At 38.6% G+C, this 22,175-nt stretch overlaps 2 protein-coding genes across 8 annotated transcripts in view; one reads left to right on the forward strand and one right to left on the reverse strand.

Moving 5' to 3' along the window:
* Oamb (Octopamine receptor in mushroom bodies) overlaps positions 1-15,217 on the forward strand; it is a 106,655-nt gene extending 91,438 nt beyond the window's left edge. For all 7 annotated transcript variants that reach the window (XM_070299526.1, XM_070299529.1, XM_070299523.1 and 4 more), the window contains 9 exons: positions 61-6,654; positions 9,764-9,901; positions 10,458-10,556; positions 10,677-10,804; positions 11,538-11,675; positions 12,124-12,400; positions 13,669-13,830; positions 14,129-14,442; positions 15,010-15,217. In XM_070299526.1, the coding sequence (XP_070155627.1) occupies positions 6,394-6,654; positions 9,764-9,901; positions 10,458-10,556; positions 10,677-10,804; positions 11,538-11,675; positions 12,124-12,400; positions 13,669-13,830; positions 14,129-14,442; positions 15,010-15,124 (1,632 nt within the window). In that variant the 5' untranslated portion in view covers positions 61-6,393 and the 3' untranslated portion in view covers positions 15,125-15,217. The remainder of the gene's footprint in view (positions 1-60; positions 6,655-9,763; positions 9,902-10,457; positions 10,557-10,676; positions 10,805-11,537; positions 11,676-12,123; positions 12,401-13,668; positions 13,831-14,128; positions 14,443-15,009) is intronic.
* A 2,097-nt stretch (positions 15,218-17,314) lies between these two features.
* Positions 17,315-21,429, reverse strand: LOC138935120 (facilitated trehalose transporter Tret1-like). The gene is made up of 6 exons (XM_070299530.1): positions 21,184-21,429; positions 20,371-20,632; positions 19,236-19,396; positions 18,480-18,758; positions 18,063-18,316; positions 17,315-17,863 (listed from the first exon to the last, which is right to left on the reverse strand). Exons 1-6 carry the CDS (start codon positions 21,266-21,268, stop codon positions 17,516-17,518), a joined length of 1,389 nt encoding a protein of 462 aa, XP_070155631.1. The 5' UTR covers positions 21,269-21,429; the 3' UTR covers positions 17,315-17,515.
* Positions 21,430-22,175: the final 746 nt, after the last annotated feature.

Genomic DNA, 22,175 nt, shown 5'->3' on the forward strand with positions numbered 1-22,175 from the left:
AGTCGATGGTCAATTCTTGCCGTAATAACAACGAGATTTTTCTCATGCTTTCTTTTGCAGATGTTACCGTTGGAGAATGGGATGAAGGCGAGGGCGGAATAAATCATCGGGAAGCCCGGTGGGATGCATTACGCGCGTTACTTCGAGAGAGTCTCCTAAAGCGGCCGTCGTAGCACTAAGACCGATTGAGCGAAATAATGCGATCGAAGCGCATCAAGAAAGCAGCGCTTTTCAGATTGCTTAGATACAGACAGTGCGCCAGATGCCGGAAGATAACTTAGCGCATCCAGTGGCATCTAAAGCGATAAGTCGACGAGAGTCGAAGAAAGGAGGAGCACATATATACTCGCATACACACACGTACACACATGCATACGAGAGCACGCGAGACTGATCGCGATCGTGGCGACGATCGACGAGCGTAATTTCACTTCACTGGCTGTGATTTTTACTCCTAGAATCCGATTTTCAGAGGCTCGATGCGCGAAAATTGTTAAGACTGATCAAGTTAGACTTTTCACGAAGAACATGCGAGACTGGAACGTTATTGTCGTAATTTGTGACATTGCTCGATCGTTGTTGATGCCGTTGCTGTACTTTGTCGCGTGATTAACTCTATATCCGTATTATAAACTATGTATTCATATTGTAATACTGTAAACATTAATAGCAATTTGAATTTTATCCATGTTCTTTAAAGACTATTAAAAAATACGCATTAAGGCAAAGCTAATCTCATCTTCGCGAAGAAATCGAAACGTTGTTTTCCTTGCATTTATTAGCGCCATCGTAGAACGTATTAGTTGCATATAAATGACGGCAAGAATTTCCTTCACGAAGCCGGTAAATTACCAAGCTCGGAATTACTTTGTCGGTTAACGATCACAAAAGCAACGCAAGCGGAACGAGATCCATCGAGGAAACGTTTGTCAGATTTACTCGGCGTGCTTCGATTCGCGTCCAACCACGTTCGACAATACGCTCTCGATTACCTGGCAGTGTTCCCTCTTTCTTTTATCATGGACGAGCGGTCGCTGTTACCTGAAAGTTAGGGAATCCCTCGAAAAGATCGTGAGATGTTCACGCGATTCGTTCAAGATCTACGATAACTGTGACTACATCGAGCGGAAAAGCTCAAGTAGGAGAATTCATCGAAAAGTTTGAGTGGCACTCGGACCTTGTTCAATACTTGAACCAGGCTTAAAGTTATTTCGCTGCATCGGCGGAAAGGGATTGTCGCGTCGTCAATATCGTTATAAAACCGTTATTCGGTGGTTTCGAATGAGATCGGAAAGATTCGTGAAATTTTGCAGCGCTTTATATCCACAGATAGTGGGATAATAATTGAAGAAGATTGACAATTAAAAAGGACAAGCGGTCGAGAGGAAATATTAAAAAAAGAGGCAGAGGGATGTAGAGCATTTCAAACGTTTGGATTGAGAGGGAAGAAAATTGAAGGGCGGAAAAGAGCGGAGGTAATTAAGAAAGAGAAAACCGAGGTGAGAGCCGATTGGGAGTCGAAATGTGAAAAGGAACTCGAACAGATAAATCTGATATTTAAACGCATGGTAGAAATATAAGGGGAGAGATCAAAGCGACATTTTCGTTTGGAGTGTTTTTGTGGAAAAATACATATATACATATATATATATATATGGAGTGTGATTAAAATTGGAATTGCCGAAAATTCAGCCGTTTCAGACCAAACGCCAATGGTAATTGACGCAAATTTCTCGGATGTGATTATTTACACCGAATTTCTGAAAGAAGAATGTGCTTAATTCTTCGGCGCATTCGGAAAGTATAGATCAGCGTTGAAAGTGCTTCGACGAAATTAGATTATCAAAAACTAGAGTAAACGCTAAATTATTTAAATAAAATTGATTTTTTTGTATAAACGCTTTTAAAGTAAAAATCAAACATCATCGTATAGTATCATTGTTATTATTCAAATCCCTGTCGAAGACAGATAATGTAATAGCCGGACTTCCGCAAAACGGAAGAGTGACTATAGCAGTGACCTCATTGGAGTTTTATCAAGCATTTTGCACAATTTGAAGAATAGATTGCAACCAAATCCGAAGGGATCATTAAAAATTCATTCGGCATATCAGATCATCGGCGCAGATGAGGCATAATTAAAGAAAATTCGTGAGAGTGCCGAACAAACTGCAAAGAGAGATAATTGAAAATTCATGCGGCGTTTTAGCGCCTTCTTTTTTTTTTTTTTTTTTTTGTGAAAAGAGCAAGGGACAATAATAATGGATCTCTTAATCGATAGCGTAAAAAAGGAAAAAAAGAGAGAAGAAAGAATCTCGACAGCGTAATAAGACGAGGAGGAGAAGGTAGACTTCTAAACCTAAACGATTGACATTAGCGGGATTAGCTTAGAATATTCGATGGAAAGTACAGACTGATTGAATTAAAGATTCAAGCGACTACTTCCGCAAACTTGAATTACAAAGTGCGAACGAGGGCGAGCTATCCAATCGACGAGCTATCTAGTCCGACAATTTCTTTGATTCCGTGGAAATATATAATTCGACGAGCAGAGGAAACGAAAGAGTTAAGGAAAAACATCGTCGAACGAAGAAAAACTATTCGCAGTTAAATCTGGCAACACGTTCGATAAGTAGGAGACGAATCGTTTGTGAAGATTGTTGAAGCGGAACAAGGAAAGGATAGCGTGAAGGAAACGTTGAAGCCTGAACAAACGACTTCAAGTTTTGTATCTACTTTTTTTTCAGTAGTAAGCGATCGTCGAAAAGAGAAATAATACTTTTCGTTTATCTCTTTTGCAAAAACGACCATAAAAGGTACAATTCGATATCGACAGTTTCCGAGAGTGAATGAAACGCCTACGCACGTCCGAAAAAAAGTAAGAGGAAAGCGTACAAAATCGATCGATGAGATTTAATCCACCGGGATTTACCGTGGGAATTTTCAGTATCAATTTGATATCAATTTATCCTGCATCTCTGACGCATCAACAAACGATCGTCAACGGAAAAATCGCACCGAAAACTCAACTTTCGTCATTCGCGGTGAAACGTGATCACACTTCCAGAAAGGACACACTGCCGAAAAGGTACCCTTTTTTGATTACCTTTTTTCGCATGTAACGTCAGTCTAAGTGGAAGCTTGCGAAAAGGCAGGAAGATATTGTAGGGGTAGATTGCAATTTCCGGTCGGCCGCGTAACAGCAAATTCATTGCACCAGGAGGCGTAATCCTGACGGACGAGCGCGCGCGCGCGGAGTGTCCTGAATCGGGATTTCGAGACTCGAGGCAGATTGGCAGATACGAACGCGGATCCGCTTGTTAAAGATAGCACGCGTATACGTTCGGGATTATTTCTTTACTCGTCGATACGATCGCCTGACGAAGAAGAACGAGCGTCAAGAAAAAAGGGAAGAATTCTGATTCGCGCCTCCGTCCCCCTGTCCGTCCGATGACTAGTCGTGAATAGTCACAACTATTTGAGATTGTCAGAAGAAATTGAACATAATGTCGCGATAGATCACAAGATCGGCAAGGACGAGATTCTTCGCGAAGAAGATTGAGTTGAGTGAAAGCACGAACAGAAGCGAATCGAAAATTTAATTTGAAGAGTGTGGTGGAAGGAGGAGAAATAATTTAACCAGTTTCTTCTCTCTCTCTCTCTCTCTCTTCCTTCCTAAGAGATTATCAAATATAAAACGACGAGAGTAATTCGATTTTTACATCCGAGAACGTAACGAGCGACCGTTTATACACGCCGAGATTCTCTCGACACGATAAAAAACGCCGACCGCGAAATAGAGATTTTCATTCAACGAAGAATATATGAAATATTCGTCATTGAGTTGAGCGAGAAGCGCAAATTCTTCCGCAAAGCGAACAGCAGAAATTACTGCTCCGTTCAACGTTGGCAGAAAAGCGAAATTTAAGAGAAAAATAATTTTTCTCCCTCGTGGCAGTCACATAGCAATCACACGATCGTAATTTGTCGGCGCGAATCGTCCGATCGTGTGCGTTAAAATGTGAAAGTTGAACAAGTTTTTTGTCATCTACAAAGATACCGAAAAGAAGATCGTACGTTCTTAAATAAACGCGAGCTAGGAATTTATTCGACGACAGGACGTTTTCTTTGGCGAAACGTTCATTAGAATCATAAAACCACAGGAAACTCTTTTATTATAATTACAAATAGCGAGAGAAGGAAAGCAAAGCGCAAGTCCAGGAGATGAATGAAAAATCTCTTTATCTTAAAATTCTTCAAGTAGAAAAATTTCTTATATGCTTCTGAAATTTACTTATATATGTGTCTACGCGAGCGAAAGTGTCGATGTACAATTAAGGTTTCAAAAAAATCACCATCGATTTATATCAATAAAATTCGCCCATAGCTTCCCGAAAGGATCAAGCCGCCTCTTATCGTGGAAGCGGGTGAGATCGAGGGAAAGGCACTCAACTGATCGTTTCGACGCCGGTAAAATTCAAGAAGAAAATGCCAGTCAATGACCGCGCTTAATAGAAGCGACGACGCTGTTTTCAATTCTTGGTGGGATAACGTCAATCTTTCGAGCGGAATGAACGTCGGAAGATTTCCGTTGGATTCGATTTGGTAAGGAAAGAAGAAGGAGGAGAAGCACCTCCAGTCATACGAGAGGGTGAAGCCGCAAAAGGAGGAAGGGTCACGTTAGGTGGGTATGTGATCGTCTTGCGTGTGGCGGAAGCGAAAAGTGCAGTCGAAGCAATACAGCGGAGGTAAAACGGTCTCCGGAGAAGAAATTGCAGCCTGCTACTGCTGCGAGAAGGCGAGAAGAAAGGAAGAGAAAACCGACAACGATCGCGACACTTGCGTTATCAACTCGTCGCCGAAGTTTGCTAAGCTCGCTAAGATACGTTTACCTCGTTGTATTCTGTCGTTTCTATTTAGGAAAACGTTAATGGACTGTGACACGTGGATCGTGTGACAATGCGGAGTCCCATGATATTGACGTGGGCGATTATAGAGCGACCTCATTGCACGATTTTTGTCGAGAATCATCTCCAGCGCGTGTTACGCCAGCGGGAACAGGTCTCCGCGCAAAATCGCATTGAAGTATCGTTCATAGAATCTCGCGTTCTTTCATTCAATCGATAATTTCAGATATAACCGTGGATGGAAAAGAGAATCGCGCATAGAAAAAATTCGGTACGGGGTGAAATAATCAACGTTACCGAGAGGATCCAAGTGATGCCATTGAGGTCTTTGATGCTGCTGATAAAGAGAAAGAGTAAGCAATGCTTGAGAAAGCAATGCGACGATCTACAAATTGACCTTGATGAAATTCCAGAAAGGCATTGTGTCTCGTCGATATAAATCGCGATGGCAATTCGCAAACATAGAAACGAGGAAGACGACGAGTGAATCGCAGACATTCGACAAACGGACTGGATCGTAATCCGTTGAATTCGATACTGTCGACGCTGTCTAAAACACTACTCGTTGTTTAAAGGCCGCGTAACGTTAGACGAAATCCAAGGTGCAACACGAGCGACCTGAGAAGGAGAGAGAGGGAGAGAGAGTGAGGGTTATCGATTATTCGAAACAACGTTCCGCGATTGTGTTGGCGACCGCGAAACTAAAACTGCCGGATTGCACAGTCTATGATCAGGTGTATCGGCAAACGTATCCGACGAGCTCATCCGATCCTAATTGTTGAACTATTGACGGGAATTTATACGGAGGATCTTCAACGGTTGTGTTCAACGCGAAAGTCACAAATGCTAAAAATATCGGAAAAGAGGAAACAAGTGTAATAATTAACGTTACGTCGATAGTGTGAAGGCAAGTGTATCTCGTTTAACACACACACATACACAACTGTCATTTTTAATAATTCAGCGGTGATTTTTAATAATTCGGAGAAAGAGAGAAACGATCCGTATAATTCTGTTCTAAAGTAACGATCAATTCGCGAGATAAAATCACGTAATGTAAAGTTGCTAAATGTAATTCGTACAGTGATCGAACATAACTAGTCAATAGATTAATATACGAAGAAAGTGTGCTCGGATTTGTGTCCTCGGATTCAAGGACTAGGAAAAAACTGCGAGCTTCAAATTTTAATCCCGCGACTCGTCAAATGAATCGATAGACCGTCGAGAATCGCAGTCTCTATTGTCGGCGAAGACGTATACATTATAGTTTTCGGTGAAAATAACAAAGATCACAGAGTGTCGATAATCGATAAGTGCCATTGTGCATGACGAAAGAAAACTTTGATTTCCCGATTATGGCGACTCGAGGTGTTTGGCGCGTTCCTTCCGATTCGCATCTCTCGTCATCATTGCCGTACACGAAATTCTCTGGAGTCCTTCGACAAGATCGCACGGGCGCACCCGAGGACCGCGAGAGTTAATTAAAATGCGAGAGCTGAACGCCACCGCATGCGCTGCTTTGTACGACGGCGTCGAGTGGTCAAGCCTGGGGAATGTGGTTACTCTAATCGTTCTGGCTATTGTCAATGTCATGGTGGTGGTAGGTAACGTCCTGGTCATACTGGCCGTCTACTGCACCAGCAAGCTGAGAAACGTCACGAATATGTTCATCGTCAGCCTGGCCGTTGCCGATCTGATGGTCGGGGTCGCCGTCTTGCCATTCAGCGCAACCTGGGAAGTCTTCAAGGTATTTTCGTTTACTATGCGTCTCATTTCAATTTTTACAATGGGGTATAACGAATAGATACTGAAAGATAAAAAGACAAGATACAATCTTCAAAATAGAAAGATCGATGCAATCCATTTTTTTTTCAATAAATGCCATCGTGTTATACAATACCTAAAAACGATGAAAAAGAATGATAAAAAAGAAACGTTCGATAAAAATCTTTTATCATCGGCCACAGAATATCTGTCATGAAATAACGATCGTTTTATTAATATATCGTTTTATGAATGAAATTTCGCGTGTTGAATTGCCCCGTCAAAGTTGCATCTTGAATCGACGATGGTCACTTTGTCGCGACCAATAGTGCACTTTTCACGCGACGATTGTGTTGTACGTACAATGGTATCACAGTCGCGATGTCATTACGACGAATCGAGATAACAACGAGTTGATCACCAGCGAAATTCTATCCATTGATTGTTCGCTAGCGTACAGTTTTCGACAGAATCTACCTGTTTTCGCGGTTTGAACGGAGCAAATTTTATTTCGCGATATATCCACGTGCGACAGAGACGCGAGATGTATTTTACAAAATCAGAGTAAAGGAGAAGAATACATATGTACTAGTATATACGATTTACGTGTATACGATTTAAAATTAATTTTACTTTTAATTTGGAAATTTTAATCTAAAAACAATTTTAGAAATATGCACTTTATTTCAAATTTTTAGATATTATATAGTTTCTTCCCCTCCCTCCTCTGTTTCTGCTTCTGCTTTAAAGCCTTTGTAGCGCCGTAATGACAATCGTATAAAATATATTCTCCAATTCGATAAATTAATGCGGCAATACTTTCTTGTCTTTTATCTATTCAATATTACTACGTGAAAGACAGTCTTATGATGACACAAATCAATTTTGCTAAAATATTATTTACTCTATTTTTCTCATATATTTAAGATATATTTTCTTTTGGAAAAGGAAATTTTTATAAAAAATGAATTTATATAGTAATAAAATAAATCATAATTTTTTCGAAGGGAATACATGCCACACATCGTTAATCGCGAAACGCGCGCTCGTTTGTCTTTCACGACGACATAGGGCATAGGACATAGGATATTTCCTTCGCTGCTCGTGTCTCTCGACGAACTTCGTAACATTATCCCTTTTAATCGTCATTTTCTAATGCGATTAGAAAAAGTGACGAAAAGACGCGATGGCGCACTTTATCCCGAAATCACCGTCGAATAAGATGTGCCCGTTTAAATGAGACTCGCGGAGGGCGCAACAGTTTGCCAGCTTTTCCCTTTTCGTCCTTTCAGTCTAGATTCTCACGATGCTTGCGATATTTACGCGCGATGGAAACGAGTAAGTGAATGACGGCATGGGTATATAAAAGCAACACGAGTTTCTCTTAGGTCAAGCCAAAACGAGGTGCTCCATTTAGGAGCTGAAGTTTACACGATATAGCGTGAGTTAGTTCTTCTTCGCGTTACGATACGACTCTTTCTGCTCCGAAAGGTCTCTCCTTCTTGCCCTTCTCTTCCGGAGAGGGGATCGGTCGGGTGGCGTAGCATAAAAAGCGTTCTCAGCATCAAAGTCAAGAAAGAAAGAAGCGATAACGGGCGACTTGGACGAAGAGACGCACGGTGCGGAGAGCACTCGATATCTGCATTTAAGGGAAGAATAACTTAATGTGATAATGGATGTAAATTTCTTAGAATATTCATAAACGCGCGAAGCGATCGTTTCGGTCAAAGTATTTGCGGTAGAACAGAAGCGAATATCGATTGGCATTTTCTTGAGAAATTAGATACTTCGGAAAGATCGTTCAATTAATATTTTTCGAGTATGCCGATAAAATCTATCTATATAGGTACTGCCTGCTGATTATAATAAAATTGTAATTTTAATTAAATAACGCGTAATCCAACCTGAGAATAGAAATGAAACGCATTGCATTATACCGTAACATACATACGTATGTATCTATGTGCATGCCGAGTCGCGTAAACAATAACGAGCAATTAATAGAATTCTCTCCCGCTAGTTGCCGATAAATGGTAACGCATTCAGATTTGTTTAACAACAAATTTAATCAGATTTCTTCGATATAAAGGGACATGAAAAATGTTACTGCATTTCGCAAGTCCTTTGACGTCTTCACAAAGTTTTATACGTATATATATTGCACATATAATAATGCTACTACTCGCAATACATTTTTTTTTTAATATTTTGCATTCTATTAACAGAAAAGTGACAAATATTCTTTTTTAATAACTGTATAATTGTCTATAGTCGCAAAATTATTACCTACACGCAAAACACAAATCAAAATTTTCGGAAATCTCTTTTAATTATTTATTCAAATCAGAGAACAAATGGTCAATAAATATAAAAAATTGTCAACAAAAGTGAATCGATTTTAATTGCAATTGTCAGCGAGACTGTATATTTGCAACTATAATAAACCTCAGACGGCAAATAATGAAGGTTAATTACTGAATTCCAATATCGGTAGCGCGTTTAACACCACTCGAGGCAAAGCTTAATTTGAAGGTGGTTGCCACCCCGTAGAGGACCACATTGTTGTATTACCCATCATTATGCGAATGCGTTGCGCGTACAACGTACATCACGCACGCTACATGCATGGTACATGAGATTCCATTGTACGTGATCGTATTGTGAATCATTGTGGTTTTGTGCATCGTCCATCCGAATGAGAATCCATCCGATCTTTGACAGGTGTCGGCTCTGCGTCTTATCTGTCGGCTACGTTTCGCAAATAACATGTTACGCATTATCGGTGTTAATGACGCGCGTAATGTATCTATCTTACGCCGCTTTGTCATGTCTAACTGAAAAAAAAAGAATGTATGAGAAAGTCGTTCACTTTTAATTCCAAACTAATTGCATTTTTCACATTTTTCACATTTTACATTTTATCTTGAATAAAATGAACAGTCGAGTAAAATTAACATCAAATTTGATCACTCGAGATAAGGATAAGATTTCGGAATCCGTATTTGCGCTTTTAAAGCTCAATACGACGAAAGATATACTACATATATTACATTGATATTGAATATATTTCCCGTAAATGTTCTTCTCGAAAGGTTTGGATATACGGGGATCTCTGGTGCTCCGTGTGGCTGGCGGTCGACGTTTGGATGTGCACGGCGTCGATATTGAATTTATGCGCCATCAGCTTGGATAGATACTTGGCTGTGACCAGGCCAGTCAGTTATCCTCAGGCAAGTACCACTCGGCATTCGTGAAAACGATTATCCCAGAGAGATCTGCCGCGCATTACGCATCAATCGATTTGTTCGCCCATCCCGATGTACTTATGCAATAGCGAAACGATACGATCGTCGGGAATATTCCACGTAATCGCGAGCGCTTGCGACGACAAGAGATACTCAGTCGAGTTGAGAGAAAGTTTTTTATAAATGAGATTTAAATTTGTTTCCTCATTTATAATTCTATTCCAAATTTTTACCGTATTTACTGTTTGAAATATTTTGTTTGCGACACCTGACTTTGAAGCCGATTATATGCATTAATCTATTATATTTTTTGAAAGATTAAAATATAAGAAAAAATTATTAAAATATAATTAAAATATTATTAAAATATTATTAAAATATAATGAAAAAATTGAGAAATACAAAAGAATCTTATGATGGCGAATACTTAAATTATCGAGAATTTGCACGTTTTCTCGAGCGCATAATCTCTCTCTTTAATACTTATCGTCACGCGTATCTCCACGTTAATCGTCTCTCTTTTTCATTTCCATAAATGCAGCTTATGTCAACGAAGCGGGCCAGAATGTTGGTGGGCACCGTTTGGGTTTTGAGCTTTGTCATCTGCTTTCCGCCTCTGGTGGGTTGGAAGGACAAACGGGTACGTAGTAGCCACGGCTAATCCGTCGCTTCGGAGAGATTTTCAATCATTGTTCGATCGTTTTCGCAGAAGGATCATTTATCCTCGCACATCATTTAATCGCTTCCTCTGTTTTCGCAGTCACATCCCTCGTACAACGTGACGTTTCCTCTACAAAGCCCGTCCAACACCACCACTATACTTATACCGGTGAAGCCGTGTCCATGGATCTGCGAGCTGACCAACGACGCCGGTTACGTCGTTTACAGGTATGTTTCCTAAGAAACTCTCGACCCTTCATTGCAGACATATAGGATTGTGCCAGGGAGCGAAATATTATTATATATTTTTTTACACTGCAAGACAGAGTGTGTAAATTGCTTTCCCGCACATTAACATCGGGATACCGTTATCGATGAAATAGACTAAACTGTATATTTGTATTTATATTAACTCGTAAACCGAAAAGAAAAAAAACTAATTTATTTTGACAAATATTGTAGAAATAAGACAAGAAGCATAAAATTAAAAACACGTGTTTTCAATTTCCTGATACTATGTAGTTTTTATATACATATATTTAAATGTATGGACTATAAATTGATATACATATAATCGAATTATTCTGATAAATTAATATCGTACGTAAAATTTATAAATTTATAAATTTACAATACAAATGCAAGGTGGGTAATAATTATTTCTACTTTTACATATTCTACATTGTTATCGTATCATTGTTATCGTGTATTACACGTACATCGATCAAAACGGTGACATATACATCGCGTTTGTTGCCGTTCAATAAATCAATAAATCACTCAGATGCTGTCGATTTTGAATAGCCATCACCGGTTCGTATCTCTCGATCGGATCGTCTCACCAATTATTAGAGGCGATGGTCGAATTAATAGTCACGGTAGTCAAACTGTCATGTGCAAAGGTGCTCGATTATTCCGGAAAACATGATTACCGGAAAACCTCGATCGCACTATGTTGCAGCGCCTTAGGCTCCTTCTATATACCGATGCTAGTGATGCTGTTTTTTTATTGGCGGATCTACAATGCCGCCGTTTCCACGACGAGAGCCATTAATCAAGGTTTTCGGACAACGAAGGCCTCGAAAATGCTCGGCAGCAGGTAAACCTCCCCCCCCTCCCCCCCCCCACCCAACAGGATCGCAATTTTTCCAAAACTCGCAACCGTGTAAAAAATATTTCTTATAATTTTGTCATTGATTTCTATCACATTTATTTGTGTATCTTACGCTTCTCGAGAGTACCATATATCGATCATTTCATCGTTAATGATTTTTTCCTATTTAATTCGCGCACATCAGTTGTTAACAATATAAATGTTTTCTTTTAATGTCGTATATAAGATAATGAAAATTGTTCACTCATGATTTTTGCCTTAATGAAATAACGTAGGAAATAAATTTTTCTGCAATTAATGATATTTTTCCGCACTTTTCTCTCTTTTCACTTATTGTTAGTTTTCGTCATTACGCGAAAGCTTTATTATGCCGCTGGCAGATAAAATAGAACGTCAACGTATAGGAGGTCGACGCAATTTTATTCTTATGCAGGTTCGACGAACAAAGACTGACCTTACGAATACATCGTGGCCGCAGTAGCGTCCACAACGGCAGCAACAATGGCAACTCGAGAAGCCCGGACTCGAGCAGCCGTAGCTCTGTCAAAAGGGAAAAGATCAAAATTTCGGTCTCCTACCCTAGCACCGAAACTCTTAACACGAAATGCAACACACTCGAGAGAACACCATCGAGGTGCTCGCAAATCTCGGTTCATTATAGTAATGGACAAACGCAGACGCAGCTTTGTTCGCGAAATACACATCTTAAGGTAAATTAGATCTTATATAAATTGCATTTGCAGACCTCCGAAACATTCTGATTAATTATGCTGAAAAGATGGACGCGTATTCTCTTTTATATTTTCTTATCCTTGTAATCGTCTCAAAATACAATATATAGTCCGAAATTTGTTTTATCGTAAAATTATAGAAAGTGTTTCACGCAACGTATAATTTTATTTTCATAGCGTAGAAAATATATATTTTTTCAAAAATAATAAAAATTTATATCTTTTGTCACTATGTAACAGCATGTATACAAAATCAAATGTAATCCATTCCGATTGGGAGAATAAATTTCTATCTCTCTCATCGTTCGAGAAATGAGAGCGATATTTGAAACTTTGCGCAAGTTTTATATTCTAAACTAATGACATTTTGTCATCGCAAATTCGAGTGCATACGCATACACTGTTTATCGCCGATTAATCATTTGCGAAATGGAACAGATCAAGAATCAGCTTTTTGTTCGACAAAGTAGTTTCGCACTCATTCGTTCCGATTCGATGGGGCTATTGGGTCGTCCTATTTTTTTTACTTTTTTTTTTACTGTTTTGCAAAATTTTCCAAACTTTTATTCGTCGTTTAAATTATCGTTCGCGATTATTCTCCTGTAGATGAGTTTGTACGCGTGATTTTACAGACGGACGAAACGAAGCAGATTACGAACACGTGTCTGTTTCGTTGAGGGTTTTTTTATCGCTCGTACCATGATCGTTTCATCCACTATTTTTTAATCGTTAACATCAATAAATAATGGAAGGAAAGGAGCCTCTCTTATTTTTTTCTATCTTAGCGAATGTACATAACGCGAATTTTTATTTACAAACATATTTTTGAAATTGCATACATTTTTAAAATAAATGTTTACAAGCAATCGAGATAAAACAGTAGAAAAAATGTGTTTACATCTAAATATTAATAATCACAAATATTTAATTTTGATGAAAATCTAAAAAAAAAATGCATAATTTTCGATAGATATTCACTATTTTTTTCGTTCATAAGAAGAAGATGCATCCAATAATAAATTTCTAGCTAAGGACGATACTAACTATAATCGAAATCCGCGTCCCATTTGACGACAGTGACTGCCGTTATTCGCGGCCGTCATGGAAAAACGACGGTTTTACGACGTCCGTAAATTTCGCGTGAAAGTAAATTTGTATTTTATAGACGCGCACGCGATGTGTGTGCGCGCGCGCACATATGCGTGTTACCAAAGTCGTAAAGACCGACTTGTTAAATTGCCTTTTAGGTCGGTGGTGTTAATAGAATCGGCAGTAACAAAAAGCCGAGCAGACGGAGCAGCTGCGAGAGTCAGGTAACCAGCGACGAGCTGTCATTGCGCGAGATGACGCCGAGCAGCGAGGAGAAACCGCGAATGATGAAGCTGGGCAAGAGGAACATAAAAGCACAAGTGCGTCCTGTGTATAACACTCGTTCGTACCTTTTAACACTTTGATCATCGAGTCTATTTTTCAACTAGACGTAAAAAATAAACGAGCGTCATTTTCGAAAAACGACCGAAAATTGATTTTTGTTTTCTCAAAGCCAACGCGCGGCAATGATAATATTGATTTTGATCGGGATTAATTTGGATCCGAAACCTTAACAGGAATTGAAAAATAGTTTTGATAAACTATTGTAGTTAAAAGGAATATTTTTCTGAAATATTACTATGTCGCGGACGATGCGTGAGAGAAAGTCGTATGCAGGTGAAGAGATTCCGCATGGAGACCAAGGCGGCAAAGACCCTGGGCATCATCGTCGGCGGTTTCATCATGTGCTGGCTGCCGTTCTTCACCATGTATCTGGTGCGCGCATTCTGTCCGAATCACATCCATCCGACCGTCTTCAGCGTATTATTTTGGCTAGGTTATTGTAATTCCGCGATAAATCCCTGCATCTATGCTCTCTTCAGCAAGGACTTCCGCTTCGCTTTCAAAAGAATCATCTGTTGCAAGTGCTCCTGCATACAACGCGTCAATACCTTGCGTCGTGGCAGTGACGGCAGTCAGTTGGCGATGAGGTCAGTGTTACAATTTACAATATTACATAAAAGATATCGCAACATAATTTCGCGATTTATTTTTACACAAGATCACATTTTTGCACAAGAGAAACGATCTCTTATCGTTTATATATTCCAAATTTTATATTTAGATTTAAGAAATCTTGGCATACGGTTTATGATTTATTCGGCTTCGTGTATCATCTACAATTATCGTTCGGATTCATTGGACTTTTATATGTGAAAAATCTGTTTTATGTAACGGCGTAAAAGAAAATTTTCGAATTTTATCATATTTTACGCACTATAAATGTTTGATGAAACGGATAAAACGTCGTCAAATTTTAAAGAGTCCATATTTTCACTCGATTATATAAACATACATTCGCGGACAGTATGTTCTCTCGATTGCGCATAAAATGCATTTGGTCTCGAATCATCCGAGTTGTGTATTCAAAATACACATCCCGTAAACTTTATATAATCCAATTAGCTCGCGAGAGAATGTTGCCATTCTCAAAAGCAATTCACAGACGATCCGTGCCTTTGATGTCTCACGGAAACGATTCCGTGTATGTTTCATAGAAACGAACGAAGTCCGAGTTACTCGATCCGCGGTGCTCAACACGGCATCTCCATCGACGATTCGGATCCAGATCCGGCATCGGAACCAACGCACTCGCAGAGCGAGTCCAGATGATCGTAGCGGCACATCCGAGCTGGCAGGCAACGCGTCACCTTTAACCCCCGATCTTCTAGAGCGAAGATATCCTTATGATCGGCGATTTTTTCTCAGACATGTCAACGTAATATACGTTTCGCCTTTTCGCCAGACCGACGCGAATTTGACTGTCGATGAAGCTAGAAACGCTTCCATGCTCTGTCTGTCTAATACGAGACGCGATTATATAAAATTGTTGAGCGAGCAGTTAAGAAAGGAGTAACAAGTATTTTGTTTATCTTTTTTGTTGCCTTTTCTCGTTTTTTCATTGAAAAACGAATATCACTCTTGATTTATTTGTCTATCGGCATCATATAATATCACTACAATGATTGAGACGAATAAGAAAGGAAAAGCCAAATGGTTTACTAGGCGAGGTAAGCAAATACAATAATTTGTTACTCTTTCGATTCGATTTTTTACGTAAATTTCGCGTAATCTCGCTGCAACGAGTTTATAACGAAGTCAGCAAAGAGGTGAGTCAAGTGACAAATTATTCTTCTCGTTTCTCTGCCATCTATCTCCGAAAGAAACATAAGCAAGTAACTCGCCATTCGATTTGCTTTTACACCGTAATTGGTCGATGAAAAGAGAATGCCAGAGAGAGCTTAGGTGCAACGCGCGTCCAACCGAAACTGGATTTTAGCACATCAGGCTTGAAACACGGTGCTTCATATATGCAAAGAGTAGAGAAAAAAGATAATTCGTCGCGGACACTTTGCTTCGATTTGTACTTTCGACCACGTTACAAGAGCTTAACACGGTCGTGTCTTTCGTAAGTAACCTTTTCTCCTCGTGAACACCCCGTCCAAGCATCGTCTGAATCGTAGTAAGTCATCGTACACACTTAATGTTATATGTATCTCGCGCGGATCGTCAAAGAGTAGTCGGTTGGATTATTACAGACTCGAGATGATAATCTTTCATGATCTCAATGATTGAATTGTAAACAAAACTGACTAAAACTTTAGATAAAGTGTCCGCAACTTTTTCGCAGACACATTGTCCGAATTTTCAGACAGAATGATGTCTAAAATTTCCAGATACTCATAAATTACAGATACTCTTGTGAATTTTTAGAGAAACGACTCTGATGATTAAGATAAGTTGTTTGAAATTTCTTTCAGAAATTTCAGACAAAAATGTGTCCGAGTTTTTAGAAAATTCTTTACAGTGTGAATTATTTATTCGGCGTTTTCGTGTGCGCGCGCGCGCGCGCGTATTTGTGTGTGTCTGCGTGCCTTCTCTTCTCGACGTTCTCCTCTCTTCCGCGCAAAATCGCTTCGCAATTATTTATTTAGCCTAATACGCGATCCACGAGTGAGTCATGTATAGATCTCGATCTTCAAGTCCTTTCCGGTTTCAAGATGGGACGATTGATTGATTACTCCTGATCATCCGTGACACGTGTACATATACGTATTGCGCAATGTATTCATCCCACGTCGCTATTAGAGAGCGTTACCTACTGAAAGACGAGAAACGATCTCGCGAATTGTATCTCAGGCCAAGAATTAGAATAGAAATCGAACAATACTTGCGCGTTCGACCGAATACCTTCTATGTACATACATATCCGATATCTATGTGTACGCATAGCGTTAAGTATATCGTTATCTGCTATGTAAACCGATGCTCGCGCGCGCACACGCTCGTATATCGGCGTTTCTCCTTTTCTTCCTCTCCCTTTCTCCTCCGCTTCCTTCAGCGTCTCTCTCTCTCTTCTTTCCCTTTATTCGAGAGACATTTCCGGGACGTAACCGGAACAAGATCGCGACTCTCTTCGATGTTGTTGATTTGTACATTTTTTTTTATATAATCTCGCGCGCGTTTGTATAAGAAACATCGCATCACATACATCGTTGTTACCACGCGTGTACTATACGCACATTATACATATATATCGTACAAGAGGAGAACAATTAGGCGCGGATTGCGTTGGACTACGTTAAGTCCAACGTTTGCGAGAGATTCGGGATATCTCGTACATACTCGCGGAACTTTCCAATCTTACCCCCTAGATTGCCGTTATAGCAACCTAACTGTAATTCGACGGGGGCGGCGAGATGACCGATCGATTTCAATGCGTGGTTTATGTATTATGTGATATATCGTATAAATATGTCAAAAAACGAAAAAAAAAAAACGAATGGAAAATAAATATGTGAATACGTATAAAGGAATTTATAATCTTTCGCAATTTACATTCGTAAATTGAACGGGAGTTCAACGACGGGGCACGTTCTAACTTCAAGGTACGTAATAAAAGCATTAGTTTTACTATATATGTGATTTGAAGAAGTATTTCAACCGTTAAGTGAATTATTTCATCGTCATATTTCGGGATTTCTTTCCTCTGGGGTTACTAATTTACATTCCATACGATTCAATTTGAATTTCTTCGACGTTTCTGCCCTTCGTCTCCGGCACCATCGTGGAAACGAATATAGTTCCGATTAAGCTTATGATGCCGAATGTGGCGAACGACGAGGAGATCCCCATAAGATCGATCATGTCCTGGAAGCATTTTGTCACCAGAAAAGCCAGCGTCCAATTACATATCGCGGTGGCAGTGCTCGCCGTAGTCTTCATGTTGTTCGCGAACAATTCGCCGACCATCAACCACGGTATCGGACCGAAGCCGATGCTGAAGATCGCGATGAATAGCGTAAAGAAGAGCAAAGGGATCCAAGAGACGTTCGATAGATCGTGCGCGTTCTGAAATTACGTAGAAAAGTTCAGAAATCATAATCCAATTGACAAATTATTTCATGCAGAAATAACAAATACAATTAAATTTTAATATTTCATTATTATTAATATTCTTAAAATCTAAGATAATATTTTAATGTTGTTACAACACATTTATAAAATTTACAATAATATTTAATATATGTATTTATAATAAACTCTTCACCTGAAAATGAAAGTATCCCGACAATGTAAACATACAAGTAGCCATCACTGACACACTGACGAACAAGAGTAGCTTTTTATCGACGCGTTCAATGAGAGTAGTCGAGCAATAAGTGGCAATCGCTTGCACGGTACCCACGATCACCGACGACGTAGATGAGCTAACGATAAAAGTTGAATCCACGTCATCGAAGATCATTTTTGCGTAAAATATTAAAGTATAAACGCCAGAAAGTTGCTGGAAAATCATTAGGCCTAGAATGCATTCAATAATGAAATGCTAACGTATATAATTCAACGTAATATTAGTACAATATGTAATGAAAAGATTGATGAAGTCAACGGAGAAATTTTAATTAATTTTATATAAAATAAATTTATAATTAAATTAATTCTAAAATTAAATGTTTATCTTTACCGAGGGCGATGCAGATCTCTTTCCGATAATTTCTCAGATCAAAAATACTGGCTTTACGAGCTTCGCGCATTTCCGAAGCTTGAAGCTCGAGTCTAGTCAATTCCGTTTCGGTACGATAGCGAGCACCTCTGAAGTGTTTCAGCACGTCGTTCGCTTCGTCCTTCCGACCTTGCATGACCAGCCATGCCGGTGATTCCGGTATGAACGGGAACAAGATCAAAAGCAAAGCGGGCACCACGGAACATAGTATCGCAATGACGTGCAAACTATCGGTGAAAGCTGCAAACATTGCGCGTACGCTTATCAATTTGCCAAAGTTATCGTGCACTTGTGTTATATAACTCGCGATTTCAATTTTACCATCGTATCTATCGTTATGAATGAAATCGCGTACGGCGAAAATCAAAACTATCTAAATCTCTCTAATTCTTTATGCTATTGAATATTTAACGTCATAGATGCAAACGTAGCATAGACGAAGGGCTATTTATTGCGATGCGAATTAAAATTTATCCGCAAAGCAAATATTTCATTTATAAACTTTTTTATAAATTTTTATTGTTAACATCTCAATTATTATCAGCTTTATTAAACAATTATCGATATAATGGGATATGCAACAATATACATCCAAGATTTTAATATACTTTTAATTTCGATTTCAGATTTTCTCGCGTAGTATTAAAGACATATAGACTTTCTGTGTAAGGGATCGTTTAATTTTATGTTCATAGAAAATTATAAAACGTCTTTTACCAGTGGCATATGCGAAGAGAATTCCGGCAGCGATTTGCAACTGGAAAATGGTGCCGAGTAAGCCCCGAATACTCCGCTCGACGATCTCGGAAATGAACATGGGAACAACGACGGATGCTGCGCCGCTCGCTGCTCCCGCGACAAACCGACCCAGAAAAATCCTTCCAATGGAAAATCTCGATTACGTAAGTTAAGTGGAAAATCAATGAAATCGCATAGTAAAGTCGCTCCTGCTGGCTTGGAATGCAGCCAATGCAATTGATAGGATAAAATCCTCGTAATGGGGACAATTGATACTCGACATGAAAAAAAATTTTATTTAATTAATTAGAACAACGGTACAATATTAATTCAACTAAACTTATTGAGTTTTTCATGAAAAAGAGACGCGGAAATGAATAGAGAATTGTATGATCATCGAGTAAAGTTTCAAGATTCGTTATATATATTGTAACTTGTACAAGTAATCGTCTTTTCGAGATACGGAGTAAAACTTTCAATTCTTCGTCCATAATAATAATATTGTTTACAGTTAGAATTTTGCAAATCAATTTGCAAATCAATTTCATCCTGATCCGTTTGTCGTCGTTATCCAACTCGCTCGGATTTTTACTTGTACTTGTACTTGACTCATCCGGCTTAATCGATATCCATTACAACAATAATTAGATTCGCCTGATTCCATCGATTGTAATAGAAAATACTGAGCCCTAAAATTTTTTTAGCTATTCGAAGAAATTGACTTGTTATTTATCCCGCTTGATAAATATTAAGGATCGTCTAATTGTAAGATTGTCGAATATTTCAAAACGCAACATGACGCGAGAAAATTAGTAAAACTAAAATATAATTAAAATTTATTCCCTTGTAATACATATTAATTAATAGGAAAATCTGAATAAATCATAATTTTGTTCTGCCAATTGAAGCTCATTGTTGTATAATACAAATTAGTGATAAAGATCAATGAAAATAAAATTTGAACATGCAAAATTTAGATTCTTTTTTTATCCGTTTATAAAAATATACATTGGTATCTTTTCTTTCGTAACATGGAGAATTAAATTAACTATAATCATTATGAACGTACACACACATATCGAAACCGTAAAAACTTTAAAGTAAACTTTCTCACCATATTTTATTCTGTGCGAATCCGATAATGTACCAGCACAAGAATAAGGGTACGCTTATCGCCCAAATCGTTCTCTTCCGACCAAACTTATCCGCCAATAGTCCCGCCGGTATAATAATCGGGATAGCGCCGAGAGGAACCAAGGAAGAGATCCACGAGCCTTCCTGATCGCTAACGGATAGCGTGTTATTCTTGTTATAAAGCGACAAAGCGGATGATGTCCACGACAGATACGTGCCTATTGAAAACGCGGCAAGTGTCGCTAAAACAGTAGTAAAAAGTAACTGTCAGATATATTTGATCTCGAGAATTACGTCTTGAGAAATATTTTATTTCATCCATCTCGAGAAATATCTTATCTCTTGTAGAACGTTCTGCGTCTTGAGAATTCTTTCGCATCTTTTGCGTTATTCTTAACATTCTCCGCTTTTATAGTAGATCCCACTGGCACGCAGCGGCGAAGTTAAATTACACAGTCAAGAGATGTCTATCGCGAGAAGTGAACTAGTTTCAACTACGATACACGAACTTTCAATTAAATTAAGACGAGCAAAGATTAATGTTGCAATCGCGCGTGAAAGTTTCAGTTTTCAAAGATTAGTTTTCAAAGAAGCTATAAAAAGATAAAAAAGTGGATTTACATATCCATGGCTCTTGAAATCAGGTAACTTTATATTTTAAACATATATATATACATATGCACGTGGGATTCGCCGCTTTTGATAAAATTATCATGCCTATTAAATATCTCTATGCAAATGCAACTGCGTTTTAACGCCGCGCGAGTTCACGAGGATTAAGCGCAAAACTCACCCGTAAACACGCCCATGTATTGCGCGTATTTCGAAGTCGGCCCCTCGCACGTCGATTCTTCCTCGCTCTGTGAAATTAGTACCATTGTGCATTCGCGTATGAAAATTGCGCGACCGCTTTAATTAGTTAAAACTCTTGGCGAAAATAAATCGATACTTTACACGCGAGAGAAAGAGAGAGAGAGAAATTTCAAGCCATACTGATCTTAGTAACATCGCGATTCGACATTCCGTCGAATACTGCCCATTCTAATCAACATCTCTTTCACGACGAGATCTCCTTATCGGCATCTCTCTCGACCGATACCATTTATATGTTGTGACCCTAAATGCTTACGTAATAACCCGTCGAGTCTTTACGATATAAGAGAAGTCATTCGTATTATCGTAGAGTCCCGTTTCTACATCTTGCGCGTATCAAACTGATGAGACAGTCGTACATATGGATAAAGTTGATCTGCAATTATTCGGAACGTATTGTATATGTGTTATGTCGCTTTGAACAGTGAGAGTTACACGCGTTGCATTTATCGCAGCTGTTTCCCTTCTCGTTACATGATCGATCGAGCCAAAATATACAAGCGCATGTTTCTTGAATACGAATAAACATATTGTCTATCCTTGAAATAAATAATGAAATTTGATATTTCTATAACTTAGATACAAACAAATCCGTAAAAGTACTTTTCGAAAATTTACAAGCAGCGAAACTTTTCCATCGAAACTTCGAAATATTTTAAGTTTAAAGATACAAAGATGTTACAAAGTGTTAAGAACATGGATAACTCCAAATCTATAAAATTAATAATTTACATTTTTAGAACACAAAATACTTATTTCTATTTACATAATAAAAATATATAAATATTATACATGTAAAAATATTAAACTGCAAGTATTATATGCAAGTCTGTTTAATATTATTTCATATAGAAATTGCTATGTAAAAGGAATCGATAAAATGACAGGAGGATACACAGAGACAATAGTAAA

This window comes from Polyergus mexicanus, unplaced genomic scaffold, assembly GCF_030449975.1.
Source record: "Polyergus mexicanus isolate NDT 795.1 unplaced genomic scaffold, iyPolMexi1.0 SCAF_7, whole genome shotgun sequence".
Lineage (NCBI taxonomy): Eukaryota > Metazoa > Arthropoda > Insecta > Hymenoptera > Formicidae > Polyergus > Polyergus mexicanus.